Source organism: Electrona antarctica (assembly GCF_951216825.1).
Source record: "Electrona antarctica genome assembly, chromosome: 14".
Lineage (NCBI taxonomy): Eukaryota > Metazoa > Chordata > Actinopteri > Myctophiformes > Myctophidae > Electrona > Electrona antarctica.
In genome coordinates, this window is record NC_136795.1 from 3,760,520 (window position 1) to 3,775,735 (window position 15,216).

The 15,216-nt window shown below is 47.0% G+C and overlaps 1 protein-coding gene across 2 annotated transcripts in view; it reads left to right on the forward strand.

Annotated features, from left to right (window-relative positions):
* The first annotated feature begins 4,267 nt into the window (after window positions 1-4,267).
* Window positions 4,268-15,216, forward strand: part of fscn1a (fascin actin-bundling protein 1a) — a 44,091-nt gene continuing 33,142 nt past the window's right edge. For both annotated transcript variants that reach the window (XR_013791650.1, XM_079521708.1), the window contains exon 1: window positions 4,268-5,378. Coding sequence is in view for 1 of the 2 variants with exons in the window: in XM_079521708.1 (XP_079377834.1) it covers window positions 4,511-5,378 (868 nt within the window). In the remaining variant the exon portion in view is untranslated. The remainder of the gene's footprint in view (window positions 5,379-15,216) is intronic.

Below are 15,216 nucleotides of genomic sequence, written 5' to 3' on the forward strand. Positions count from 1 at the left end.
TAAAGTGGATTCAGATCCATTTAACAGGTCTGTCCTAGTAGTCACTCAGGGAATATTATCAGCAACAACTGCTGAACCTTGACCTTGCAGTTTTATGTAACTTCTGCTTTATGTGGATCCATTGCAAGCATTTCTTTTGCACAAAAAACACTCCTTGGGTTAAAAATGGCCACTTTCCAGGTCATCACAAACCATTCTTTGTGTAAAAAGAAATATTGCTGCATGCATGTAAATTAAACAGTATGTTTGCTTGCTTATTTAAATTTCCACAATCTCAAACGTGGAGTCTACACACCATCACAGATACCATTCTTCATGACACTATAACTTCCACATACTGAAATACATTTGAGGCCATTTTTCCTGCAACTACTGCTGCCATTTCCACGGCAACTTGTGTGAAACTCGTTCGGTTCAGAGAGAGCTTCCTGGATCTTCCTAACATCATGACAGCCCGTCGATGTGGTTACGAAGAAGAGTGGATGGATGGCTGGTGGTGCTAAAGATGTTAGTACGATCCGGGACAGAGGCAGTAGCAGTACCTGCTCTTCTGTTAGCAATACGTCTTCAGCTTGCGTGAAACAGTTTCTGCGATGGAAGGCCATGGTAAAAACGGCTCTTTTTTTCCCAGGTTTTGTGCCGGGGACATTGACAAACACATGGACACCTTCCTTGAGGTACAGGATGCTAACGATGCAGTGATCAGGGCTGGTGATGTGATTTTCCAGCACATTTTTCCATGCACCAGGTACCACTTTCCCTAACCCTATAACCTCCCACAGGGCAGGTTCCCTAAACCTATAACCTTAACCCTCTCCCAACCCTTAACGCACCCCTCACCAACCTTAATCCGATCAGATCAATGCTGTGTCTAACCAAAGTATGCCTCCCGGGGCTGGGACTGTATGCTGAAAGGCAGGGCCGGTCCTGAGCAATCTGGCGCCCCCAAGCAGGATTTTTCGCGCTGTACTCAGTCCCACAAATTGAGGAGACACTGTGGAGGCACTGGGGGGACAGTGGGGACACTGTGGAGGCACTGGGGGTCCATTGGGGAGGCACTGTGGGGACACTGGGGAGGCTCTGTGGAGGCACTGGCGGGACACTGGCACTGGGGAGGTACTGGGGAGGCACTGGGGAGGCACTGGGGGGGCACTGGGGGGACACTGGGCAGACAGAGTTGGGACAGAGTTAAAAAAAATGTTTTTTTTTTTTTTTTTTTTGCGCCTCCCTCCCATGGCGCTCGCTTCGTCGGCCTGTAGGAAGAACCGGGCCTGCTGAAAGGTGATCTTGCACACGCAGATCCGACACACCAAAGGTCCGACATGCAGAAACAATTAATCCCTGTGTTGTGTTTTAGTTCCGTTATTAGGACAGATATTGTTTACAGTATGTAAGAAACTAGTTGTGATCTTGTAGATCAGCTATTTTTGGCATGCAACACGATTATGTATAAGTTAAGCATGCAGGATTCTTTGTGGACCCAGGGTGCCGGCCCGATTCCGGCAAGCCGCCCCGCGTCCGAAACGGTTGAGAAATGACAGAGTTACCGTATGGGGGTCCCTCTACTGTACCCTCTACTGTACTGTACTGTACTGCCACTGTACTATACTGGCACACCCAAAATCACCATATATACAGTTAATATGTGCGTGTGTGTTTGTGTGTGTGTTAGGTTGCGCACATGTGGTGAAAAACAACCATGCTGTTTTCGTGCTCAGACGCACCCAGCCAGCCAGCCACCCAGCCAGCCACCCACCCACACACACACATAGCTCCGTAAGGGAGTGGTTGCACCACTCAAAAAGAAAAGAAAGGATTCTTCAAACAACTGGGGAAATTTAAGAAAGAGAGAGACAGGGAGAAAGCTCAAATTAAATTAGCTTAAAGGGATATTTCACTTTCAAATACACTTTTGGTCATTTTATCGTCTACTTAGTCTTATGTGAACACCCCAGACAGTTTAAGTTACTTGATTCAGTATGTTCATTTTTGCTGCCCCGCCCCCTTCCTATACAAACCCATTGTAACTTCAAACTCCATTTTAACCATGATAGATTCATCGAAAACAGCCGACCTTTTTTCTGTTGACTGATATTGTCCTTCTAATACACGAGGGGCCCGTGCTTTTTCATTTACTGTTCATTTGTTTTTAATAATTCTTTTTGATGTTTTAGTCTCTTCCGGCCTCCTCCTAGAAGAGGTTCTTTTCCAAAATAATTATTAAAATTAAATGAAAACAGTAAATGAAAAAACACCGTCCCCTGACTTATTAGAAGGACAATATCAGTCACCAGAAAAAAGATTGGGTGTTTTCGATGAATCTATCATTGTTAAAATGAAGTTTGAAGTTACAATGGGTTTGTAGGAAGGGGGCGGAAGCCTAATTCATACATATTAAGAAGACAGATTCTGTTTTGTGCTATATATATATATATATATATATATAGTATATAAATAGAATACATTTGACACAAAGGCTTTTATTCTTATACTTTGCCTATTATAGATAGTTGTCCATTCCCAGTCCAGACCGAAGCCAATGAACAGATTACATTTATCACATTTCACACCACATTGTGAACTATACACTGGGGCTTAGTGTGCGTGCGTGCGTGCGTGCGTGCGTGCGTGTGTGCGTGCGTGCGTGCGTGTGTGTGTGTTAACCACACAACTATTTGATATGAATTAACCCCTTGTGCACAGTGTGCGTGTGTGTTTTCATTTGCGTACTATAGTCAAATATAAATGTTAAACTGCATGCGTGATGATGATGACCTCGCTCTTTATTTGCGTGAAATGCATGCTTGCACACGCACACACACACACACGCATGTGTGTGTGTGTGTGCATGTGTGTGTGTTTGTGCAAGCGTGCACATGTGTATGTATATGCGCGGTCAGAAGACGCTGCACTGTGATCTGTTTGGGCTCTTTGTTTATAGAGATGGGCCTTTCCTGCCCTCTGATGTGTGTGTACTTACTCCATCAATAGAGCTTTGTATATGTGCGCACACACACACACACACACACACACACACCATCCTCCATCCTCATGATTTGAATGCCGAGTCTATCTGGTGATCAGTGTAGAGGGGGGGGGGGGGGGGGGGGGGGGGGCATTCGATGGTATCGGTTGCTGAATGTGAGTGTGGATTCATGCAACATGAGGGTTATCATGGTTCCACTTCTCTCCACTCACTCTCTCCCTACAGTGTGTGTGTGTGTGTGTGTGTGTGTGTGTGTGTGTGTGTTCTCTTCAACCTGTCTCTCCTGTCAGCTCTGCTGCCCTGGACAAGTCAGCAGTATCTCTCCTAGTTTTGTCGAATCAGGAATAGCAGAGGAGGGGAGGTGAGAGGAGGGGAGGAGATGAGGGGATGAGGGGATGAGGGGAGAGGAGAGGAGAGGAGAGGGAGAGGAGAGGAGAGGAGAGGAGAGGAGAGGAGAGGAGAGGAGAGGAGAGGAAGAGGAGAGGAGAGGAGAGGAGAGGAGAGGAGAGGAGAGGAGGAGAGGAGAGGAGAGGAGAGGAGGGGAGGGGAGAGGAGAGGAGAGGAGAGGAGAGGAGAGGAGAGGAGAGGAGAGGAGAGGAGAGGAGGGGAGGGGAGAGGAGATGAGATGAGAGGAGGGAAGAGGAGAGGAGAGGAGAGGAGAGGAGAGGAGAGGAGAGGAGAGGAGAGGAGGGGAGGGGAGAGGAGAGGAGAGGAGAGGAGAGGAGAGGAGAGGAGAGGAGAGGAGAGGAGAGGAGAGGAGGGGAGGGGAGAGGAGAGGAGAGGAGAGGAGAGGAGAGGAGAGGAGGGGAGGGGAGAGGAGGGGAGATGAGATGAGAGGAGGGAAGAGGAGAGGAGAGGAGAGGAGAGGAGAGGAGAGGAGAGGAGAGGAGAGGAGAGGAGAGGAGAGGAGAGGAGAGGACGGAAGAGGAGGGGAGGGGAGAGGAGAGGAATCACTATCAAAATCAACTTAGGTTTACAGGTGTATAAAGAAGTGGTTGTCGAAATTCGTTTTTGTGCAAACATGAAGCATCATTTGTGTTGTTTTCAGACAGCTCAGAAGAGGGGTGGCAGGGAGAGTAGTCTATAACTTTTTTTTATTATTAAAAAAAAAAAAAAAAAAAAAAGTTCTACCCTTTGACTACATCCTTTAAGTTTTACTTTAAGTTCTACCACTATAACTAACTGTCGATTATGGAGGCGTGGTCTCTGAATGCGACGTCACTGATGATCGGTATATAGACTGCAGCTGTGGCGGCGGGCTCGCGCTGTGAGAGAGAACACGGCGAGGACAGACAGGCAGCGCGCGCTCTCACTCCCACTCACACACACATGCACACACACACTGCCCAAACAAAGAGAAGCACGCGAGGCAAGAGCATCCCACCCTTTCAGCAGCAGCGCCAGTCAGAGCTCACTGTGCAGTGTGTGTAGTGTGTGTGTGTCTGTGTGTGTCAGACCAGACCCCGGGTCCAGGACATAGGAGACTACATAGGAGGCTACAATAGAACAAACAACAGAACCATCATGTCGACTAACGGTAACGGCACCGCGAACGGAACCAGCGGCAGCGACATGCTGCAGATCCAGTTCGGCCTCATCAACTGCGGGAACAAGTACCTCACGGCGGAGACGTTCGGCTTCAAGATCAACGCGTCCGCCATCAGCATGAAGAAGAAGCAGATCTGGACGCTGGAGCAGAGCGGCGACGAGGCCAGCGGCAACGTGTTCTGCCTCAAGTCCCACCTGGGCCGCTACATCGCCGCCGACAAGGACGGCAACGTCACCGGCGAGAGCGAGTCGCCCGCGCCGGAGTGCCGCTTCGTCATCACGGCGCACGACGACGGCCGCTGGTCGCTGCAGTCCGAGCCGCACGGCCGCTACCTGGGCGGCACCGAGGACCGCATCATCTGCTTCGCGCAGACCGCCGGCGTGGCGGAGAAGTGGAGCGTGCACATCGCCATGCACCCGCAGGTCAACATCTTCAGCGTGACGCGCAAGCGCTACGCGCACCTGAGCGCCGTGAAGGGGGGCGCGGGCGAGGAGATCGCCATCGACCGCGACGTGCCGTGGGGGGTGGACAGCGTGATCACGCTGGTGTTCCGCGAGCAGCGCTACCACCTGCAGACCTCCGACAACCGCTTCCTGCAGAACGACGGCGCGCTGGTGGCGCAGACGGACCGCAGCACGGGCTACACGCTGGAGTTCCGCTCCGGGAAGGTGGCGTTCCGCGACTGCGGCGGCCGCTACCTGGCGCCCTCCGGGCCCTCCGGCACCATGAAGTCCGGCAAGAGCACCGCGCGCGTCGGCAAGGACGAGCTGTTCGTGCTGGAGCAGAGCCACCCGCAGGTCGTGCTCACCGCGGCCAACGAGAGGAACGTCTCCACCCGGCAAGGTAGGTGTGCGCTGCTGGTGGAGGTGGTAGTGTTGTCAACGCCACTGGTCAAGTTTTAGCCCCTAGTTGACTGTGTGTGTGGTGTGTGTGGGTGGTCGGAGCCCCCTGGCAGAGAAAGGGTTTAAAGTGATGGAATGTCAGTGTGCATCCCCCCCTGCAGCCTCCACACATAACATGGATGGCAACAAAAGAGGCACAATTTCATACATTGATGGCCTGCCCTACTACACACATGCCGCATATATGGAGCCCACAAACTGAAGCATATATGGGGCCCACACACTGAACAATGACATATATGTATAATATAGGGCAAGGGAATGTATGTAGTGCATGCATTGCACACTACAATGGTTTGTTTGACTATAAAAGCTCTATTGTGAATGAATATCAGTACAGTAAATTGGTTTACAGCATTAGGTTTGCATAATATGATATTAAGCAGTGAAAATAATGGCCAGGGATAGATTTGCAAATATTGCAATGTACAATTTGTCTGAGATGTGGGGGGTGGGAGGGGAACTAGGTGGGTGTGTCTGTTAGTATTTTCACCTGATGGTCACTGACTAATGCATGAACTGGCATTTGCGTGTGTGGATGTGGATGGTTGTGCATCTGGCTAGCAGCTGGGTGAGTGGGCAGTGGGGCTGGGCAGTGAGTGGGCAGTGGGGCTGGGCACATAATATATACAAGCATGTCTTTCTGTATGTCTTGTGCTGTACTTATCCACCCCTTGCATCTCGTCCCGTATACACTTTACTGCCATCTTCACTTCATCCTTTCCCTCGGTCTCAAAGTTTGACTCATTTTTTTTTCCACTGTAGGCTTCATGTTTTCCACCCATCACCAATGTGCACACCCATTATTCCCAACCTCGCTCAGTTTCTGACGCGCGCACACAGACACACACACACACACACACACTCTCTCTGTCAGGCCACCATCTCCTCTCGCCCCAAACCCTCTCTCCTGGCTCCAGGGCAGTCTGCTGCTGTGTGTCTGTGGTCATGATCATTAACAGTGACAGTGGTCATGGTAATGTCTTGTCTGATTAGTCTTTGGACGCACGCACGCAAAGATCTTAATCGGAGTCCACAGACAACCTCCTGGCTATTTGGTGAGAGGGGTATGGAGAGATGGCAGGGATGTAGGAGAGATACAGGGGTGTGGGGGTGGAATGGAGAGGCAGAAATGGAGACTTGTCTCTGTTTAGGACACACATCCACGAACGGCTATACTTACCTCTTTAACTGAATTCCATATCGACCATTTCCATTCCTTTATAACGTCTAGCCCTAACCTAGCCATCATCAGCACTGTATGCTGCTGCAGCTGGCCTGTGTTTGAATCCGACCCAAGGCCCTTTGCTGCATGCCACAACGTCTCTCTCTCTCTCTGCTCACTGTCACCGTCAATAAACCAGAAAATGCTGAAAATAATAATTTAATGCTAGAGTGAGTGAGAGTGAGAGAGAGCTACACAGGAGTCAGGACATTTGGTTCCATTTTTACATTCTCAGTTATTAAACCCATGTTGGGCGGGAACCCCTTTTGGTGTTGGCATTATGTTATGCTTTAGCTATTGAAAAATAGCAGACATACAAGCTCGTAGCGCGCCACTCGGTGGCGCGCTACGAGCTTGTATGTCTGCTATTTTTTAAATCACACCTGTGTGAACTGAGTGGTGCAAGGTCTTATATAGCCTGATCAGCTGTGGTCTGACGTAATGTCAGTGACCATAGTAACCATGCTCATTCTTTTGAGGGACAGGTACACACACACACGGGTACTAACAAAGCCAGTTGTTGGAGTGGTTTGCACCACTCAAAAATCGAAGAACGACTGACATAGAAACATAGCTTTTTCAGAAAACTGTCATTTTCAAAAAGACATTTTTAGAATGTCAAAATGGGTTAAATGAACACGGAGACCTGGACCTCTCGGATAACATTTGGGTGCAGAATGAGTGTGGTTAAGGTTTGGAAATGGATGCTGAAAGCAAAGCAAGTGTGAAATAAAGGAATGTGTTGACTGTTGACTTGTCTGGTATAATGAATGATACAGGTTTAATTGATACTGTCTGATTCCATATTTAGTTTCTGGTTGGGGGGTGGGGGGGGGGGGTAACAGTTGGTGAGAAGAGAATACAGTGCGGTTTTGGCAGTTTCCATTTTGAGCCTATGATCTGTCATTCTTTCCTTGACTTTGTTTGGTTGTCACCCCCGCCCCCTGTTTGCTTGTTCTCTCTCTCACTGTTGCTTACTCAGCATTGGAATATTTTTCAGCTTTTATTTTTTTGTTCTATTGCTACATCGTGCTTCTCCCCAACCCCTCACCCTCCTCTTTTTTCCCCTTCTCAGCCTCCCAGGAACAAAATGGAGGCAAATTGAGAAGGTGTACAAAAATAGAAAAAAGTCTGGAGAGCACAGGTTCTCAGAAGGCAAAAACAAATGGATCCATTAACTCATTTAGACCTGAGGACGATTCTACAAATACCTTCTAAATCCTGACAGTTTTCTGAAAAACCCCATGTTTCTATGTTGGTCGTTCTCAAACATTTTCATGTCAAGGACCCCCAAAAATATGTTGTTCCTGGTACGCCCCAGAAGCAAAGATTTTAGTTAAAAATGTTCGCTCTGAAAGAATATATTCAAACATTTGGGCCACATTTTCAAAAATAACAGACCTACAAGCTTGTAGCACGGCACTCTGTGCCGCGCTACGAGCTTGTAGATCTGCTATTTTTCAACGGCCAAAGCATAACACGATGCTTAAAACACCAAGGGGTTCCCCGCCCAAAATGGGTTAAAATGAGATGAAGTGCATTTTATTAATACGCACAGGGAAACAATTGAATTGCTTCTCCATCAACCACTCTCCTCCATTAGATTACCGTTCTCGTCTACAGTTCAGTGAAATGTCAAGGCAACGTTCCGCTCAACACCGCAAGAATCTGCAGCGTTGAGCTCTGATTTATGCTTCGCCGACACTCCCGACGGTGTCACGTGACAGTCATATTGCTTCTGACAGAAATGGCAAGGCATGCTTTCAACCCAGAGAACTGTTGTTACATCACTTTTTCAGTTGGAAAATAATTGCGTTTTGTCGAGCGACACGTCACGTACGGTACTGTAACGCACTTTGTTGCTGGAGGATGAAGGAGAAGCAATATAGTTCCATGTGCTGGCAGAGCATTCCACTGTACAGTTTGGCCACACATCTACATGTAATGTCAATGTTGTCAAGTGAGAAATTGCTTTTAATTGGTTAAATATTCATAAACCCCACATACATACTTTTACACTTTCAGTCTGGCGTCCATGTCACTCTGTCCAGACAGCTAAGATATAGCAAACTAGATCTTCAAGCTCAACAGTTGTAGCTCGCCTACTTTTGTGCGACACTGTCATATGACAAAATATAAAAAAATCACACCCGTGTGAACTGAGTGGTGCAAGGTCTTATATAGCCTGATCAGCTGTGGTCTGACGTAATGTCAGTGACCATAGTGACCATGCTCATTTATTTGGGTCCCACGTACAGGTACACGGGTACAGACACGGGTACACGGCTACAGACAAAGCTGGTTATTGGAGTGGTTTGCACCACTCAAAAAACAGGAATACCGTAAGTTATGAAAAATCACACCCGTGTGAAGTGAGGGGCGCTCTTATCATCGTACATCATGACGTAACATGTCGATTTGCTCAATATGACGTAAATTCTCCTTTCATTGTCAATGGGAATTTAATGTTTGTGTAAGACGAAAATCTACACTAATAGCTGAACATAGGAGGGGTTACCCCCCCCCCCCTCAAAAAAACAAAAAGGAAATTGGTTTCAGCCAGAGAGCATGTGACATTAAATGTCGTATTAGGTAACATCCAATTTCAAAAATGAAATTAATATCAATATTCATAATAGGATTTGGAGTGCACACTAATCATCTAGCTCTAATCTTTAGATGAGGATTATACTTATCAAATTGACCTATATTCTAGTATTTCATTTATTTTTTCATATCTGTTGAAGAGGGACTTATCCCGGCAACAACTGAATCATTGTGATGTGGATTTGGAAGTTTGAGGGGAATTAAACTGCCTCCAGATGTTTTTAAATCAACAGCTGCTGGCTTGGCTATTTTGCCCCCATTAGCTTCTCTCCGGATTTGGCTATTTGCGTAGCAGTCAAGATGGTGGTTGGGTGGGTTCCATTGGCAAAGCCATGCAGGAGTCAGAAAAAATGCTTCTTTGTCCAATCAAAAGCGACTGTTTCGGGCAAGAGCCAATTGGGATAATGAGGATCTTGCTGTTGTTCATAAAGAAATGTAATCCAGACATCATCTTTGAGAAGTCTTTCACCAGAGCCTTATACCAACGGGTATCATCCTAATATAAATGCACCACGACTCTGTCTGTACGTCGGTAATCCACGTAACTCGAGAACAGTTCGCCCCACCGACTTCAAATTTGACACGCGCGTTCCACACACGTGAATCTCGTTTGCTTCCGAGCATAGGCATGGTAACGCTCCGCCTGCCTCTGATTGGCCTACCGTCACTGCCCGTTTTGACTGTCCTCCGAGATGTGAGGTTACTCTGTGGTGGGAAACGATACAAGAGAATGACAGCTTGACACGCGCGACAGAATGCAGCCTTGTAACTAACTTGTAAGTTTTATTTTTGTAGAAGAGCCTGAGGCAAACTAATATTGTTTATGCCGTTTGCTTTGATGGAATAATTGATTGAACATGTACGCCGTAATATGATTTGATTTGGGTTGGGTGTGTTCTAAATAAAGTGTTTGTTTATTGTGTAATTTATTTGTATGTGTAAGTAAACGTGAAACATTGTACTGTAAAAAGGTCTCTTTTCCCTTCACCCTTATTCTTTTCAGTATAATATAGTATTGGTTTACTATAATACACGATAATCACTAACACTTTATTTAGAAGTACACACCACCCAAATCAAATCATAGTACAACGAACACGTGTGTTCAATCAATTATTCCATCAAAGCAAACGGCATAAACAATATTAGTTTGCCTCTTCTACAAAAATACAACTTACAAGATAGACAGTTCTCTTGTATCATACCGTACTACTTGTATTATTTATTTCCCACCACGGGTAACCTTGCATCAGACTATCCACCTCGGAGGACAGTCAAGACGGGCACTGTCGGCAGGCCAATCGGAGGCAGGCGGGGCGTTGACATGCCTCGGACACAAACGAGATTCACGTGTTCCACACCCCCGCAGGGAGTGCAGTTCCCGGTGTCGGGTCCGTCGGATCACCGGTTGTCCAGAACCAGCACAAAAGGCCTGTTCTGACATCACACCTCGTCACCAGAGCTGCTCGTCACCCCCTAACGGGCACTGATCACCCCTAGATCTCCATATATGGAGCTGGCTTATTCTGACATCACAATGATGTTCTGACATCACAATGATGCGCGACCTCACCCTTTTGTTAGCGAAGATCTACAAGCTTGTAGATCTGCTATTTTTGAAAAATCTTGAATGTTGCGCAAATCTTTGAATATAATATATCCTTTCAGAGCGAACGTTTTAACTCAAATATTTGCTTCTGGCGGGGGTCCCTGGAACAACGGCCAAATACAGATAATTCTGGGGGTCCTTGACATGAAAAAGGTTGAGCACCACTGACATGGAAACATAGGTTTTTCAGAAAACCGTCGGGATTCAGAAGACATTTTGTAGAATCTGGTGTCTGGTTTAAATGGGTTAAGACGAAGTTTGTGGACGGTAACTAAAAGCTGGATGTAGGATGGACTAGCGCCCCTCGAACATCACACTCCTGTGAAGTGAGGGCCACTCTTATCATCATACATCACATTCCCTGCTCGGCCAATCAAATCATCACATTCGTGGTACACACAGACACACAATGCTGTGCATAGGAGGGGCCTATAGCGCCCCCTCAAAAGCACTGCACTCTATCCAAAATATATGGAATCCTGGCACTGCATGCGTATTGCAACAGAGCAGACGTTCCAGCTGTGTGGTGGAGTCCTTGGCTGTGGTTTGTGCTTGCCACATGTATCGTCACATTTATTTTTTTGTCTCTGTGCCGTCCGTGCCACATCTGTCGATTCATTGTGACATCGTCTTTCATAATGCTTAGAATAGTAATGGCCACAGCTCCTCTGGAGGCAGTTTATCGACCCATCCCATGGGCTGAAGACACATCATTATTAGTCAGTTAGGCTGGAGGGCAATGGCTTTTAAAGTGGTCCATACTGGGATGAGTGTCCTGTCCTGAACTAAGCTCTTGAGTGTGAGTGACCCCAGAGTGCAGTCTTCTCATTTTTACTTGATGAGAGACAATCATGTGCTGTTGGCGTCTTAGTGTGACCACCAAGTCCTGAGTGCTTCTCCTAGTGACTTATTATCCTTTCTCTCTCTGTGCTTCTGAGCCTGAGGCTTTTATTGTGATTGAGGGGAGGAAGCCAGGAGCCCCTGGGAATCCCACTGGTCATTGTATCCCCTTTTGGGCAGTGGTGGAAAGTACCATTTTGAGGTATTTGGTGCTTTACTCGAGTACGTCAAATGTTCAGTACTTCTACTTCAACTACATTTCAGAGGTGAATATTGTATTTTTTTAAATGTATTTTTTGTGGCTTTCGCCTTATTTTATATTTTTTATGGAGGGACAGACAGTAGGCTGACAGGAAATGGGGAGAGAGATGGGGGGGTGACATGCAGTAAAGGCCGTCGGGATCGGGAGTCGAACCTGCGGCACACTGCCAGACTGGATTACCAGCCTAGCCTGGCTAATAAGCCAGACCGAATCAGCCGTTGACAAAAAAAAAATTGCCTGCCGGCGGATTACGGTCTGGAGAGGCTCAATTGTACGCCCATTTCCTACACCAGAGAACTGGTGTGGCCAATCGGGACACGGTATGCAATATGGGCGGGCTTTGGTACAGTGACATTCAATGCTTGAGACCTTTGACTGACAGTACCTCTAACCAATTGCGTCAAAAAGAAAATGTTTGAACCCACCCCCCGGGAAACAAGATCCATACACAGCATCTCCAGACTCAAATACCACACAACAGTGTGATTTGAGTCTGGCTTATTAGCCAGGCTATTACCAGCCAAGGTGCCTGGACCGCTGAGCCACGGCCCAGGCCGAATATTGTATTTTTACTCCACTAATTATTTGAAAACGTTAGTTACTAGTTAGTTTGTAGATTTTGATTACCGTATTATTGCAAGATATACATTAACCACTTCAGCCCTATATACATTTTGACCATTTGGAAGTAGCCGATATACAAGCTCACAATGTGTCGCGATGTGACGCACCAATACTTTTGTACTTTTACTCGAGTGCATTTAGAATTCTGGACTTATACTTGTAACAAAGTATTTCTATATAATTGCAGTAAAAAGTAAAACAATTGAGTACTTTTTCCACCACTGCTTTTGGGAACAAACCGATTTCTGTCGAAATGGGGAAAATGTATTGGCCGGCTTTATGCATTGTAGCATAAAACGTTCTTTTTAACATTTTAAAATGCCAATAAGAGGGGGCATGTTGAACGTGGCACGTTGCCGCCTGACCGCATCCTCTACCCGATATCCATCCTGTTAAAGGAAAATATGAAACCATCAACTAGATTTATAAGCATTTCGGTTAAAGTGAATTCTTCTGGTGCATGCAAATGGTGCGTGCTCTTTTGTAATGATTATTTTTGTGGCTTTCGCCTTTATTTTATATTTTTTATGGACGGACAGACGGTAGGCTGACAGGAAATGGGGAGAGAGTTGGGGGTGGTGACATGCAGTAAAGGCCGTCGGGATCGGGAGTCGAACCCACGGCACACTGCCAGACTGGATTACCAGCCAAGGTGCCTGGACCAGTGAGCCATGGCCCAGGCCGTGCGTGCTCTTTTGTCATTAGACTCCCTGTGAGAGGAGCAGCTACATTTAGTCTGGCTGGGATTCAGACCGGACACCTTTCAGTCTGCCTGCCCCACCTCCCACTGACAGGAAATGACACACACACACACGCACGCACGCACGCGCACGCACACCAGAGGCTCTTTTTCTGTTGCCAGTTGCTGCTACTAACCAGGCAGACACAACCGTGACCTTGGCTGGTATGTGTTAATCTTCGGTGGTTCAGGGGCGTTAATTTGCTTCCCCCCACAAACACCTCACACACAAACACCTCACACACACACGCACGCACGCACGTACACACACACACACGGACGTGCACTGTACAAAATGTTTACGCAAGCACATACAACCATCCTTGATCGCATTCAGTGGCCTTGACCAAATGTGTTGCTGACATTTCAGCATGTTTGTGAACCTTCACTGTGTCTGTCTGTCTGTCTGTCTGTCCTTTCAGCATCAGTAGGCTGGGAGCATGTCTGTCTGTCCTTTCAGCATCAGTAGGCTGGGAGCATGTCTGTCTGTCCTTTCAGCATCAGTAGGCTGGGAGCATGTCTGTCTGTCCTTTCAGCATCAGGCTGGGAGCATGTCTGTCTGTCCTTTCAGCATCAGTAGGCTGGGAGCATGTCTGTCTGTCCTTTCAGCATCAGTAGGCTGGGAGCATGTCTGTCTGTCCTTTCAGCATCAGTAGGCTGGGAGCATGTCTGTCTGTCCTTTCAGCATCAGTAGGCTGGGAGCATGTCTGTCTGTCCTTTCAGCATCAGTAGGCTGGGAGCATGTCTGTCTGTCCTTTCAGCATCAGTAGGCTGGGAGCATGTCTGTCTGTCCTTTCAGCATCAGTAGGCTGGGAGCATGCTTGGGGAGTTGCTGTCTGCAGATCGTGCTGCTGAGGCACCTCTCATCCTTAATGTGTTGTATTTTATTTTATTATGTCTGTCTCTCTCTCTCTACTGCACTCTTGTCTGTGTGTGTGTTGGCTTTAATGTTCTCTGTTAGCCACTGGAACACTTTGTTTATAGTTGAATTTGCAATACAGTGAAATGAAAATCATTTAAAATCCAATATTAAGTTCTCAAAGACCATTGGCTGCTCAGTAATATCCTCCTTGTGGATCTATTTGGGTCCATGCAGTTAGATTACTTTACTGTGCACCCTGTAGCAGCACAGTTCACAGTCTCTTATGTAATCTGTCTGTTTCTGATTTTGCTGGAAATATTTTTACCAGCTTGTGAAGCAACTTGCAAGCTGGTCTATAATTCTATATTCCGTCAGTGCTCTAGTGGTGACTTTGTCATAACCTTCTCCTCATTGGCTGTCCTTTAACAAATGTACTGCTTCTGACGGAAGGTTCCGCCAGTTGGAATCCAACCGGCAACTGCTTCTGGCATAACGTTCCGTCTGATAAGCTTTGTTATTGATATCAAAACGGATCGCTGATTTATTTTTATTTTTATTTTTTTCTTGGCCTTTCCTTCTTTAGTGATCCTAGACCGGATTGTGCAACCGCACTGCCGTTCACCTCCCATTATACAGGCTGACCTAAAGCTGAATAACTCGAAATCTACGGAGCTCTCCATAGTTTGGATAAAACCATAAGCGATGTTCGGAGGTCTTTGCTGATTATCCGGTGGTCTAGATGGAAACATTGGCGCTTTCTAGAGCAAGGATGGCTTCATTTTAGCTTGCTAGCATTGACGCTATTTATTTAGCATCTAAGATGGCCGCCCAAACAGGATGTGAGTCCAGCGTGTGTTACACTACAAACGGCTCGGCAGTCTGCGGTTGGCTCTGGTCCACCAGGTGGCAGCAGATGGGTTAATATCCAATGGGGAGTCTGCGATGCCTTCCCATACTCTGAACGGGTGTAAGAGTTCTGGTCCGCTCACAGACTTCAGCGCTACACTCGGC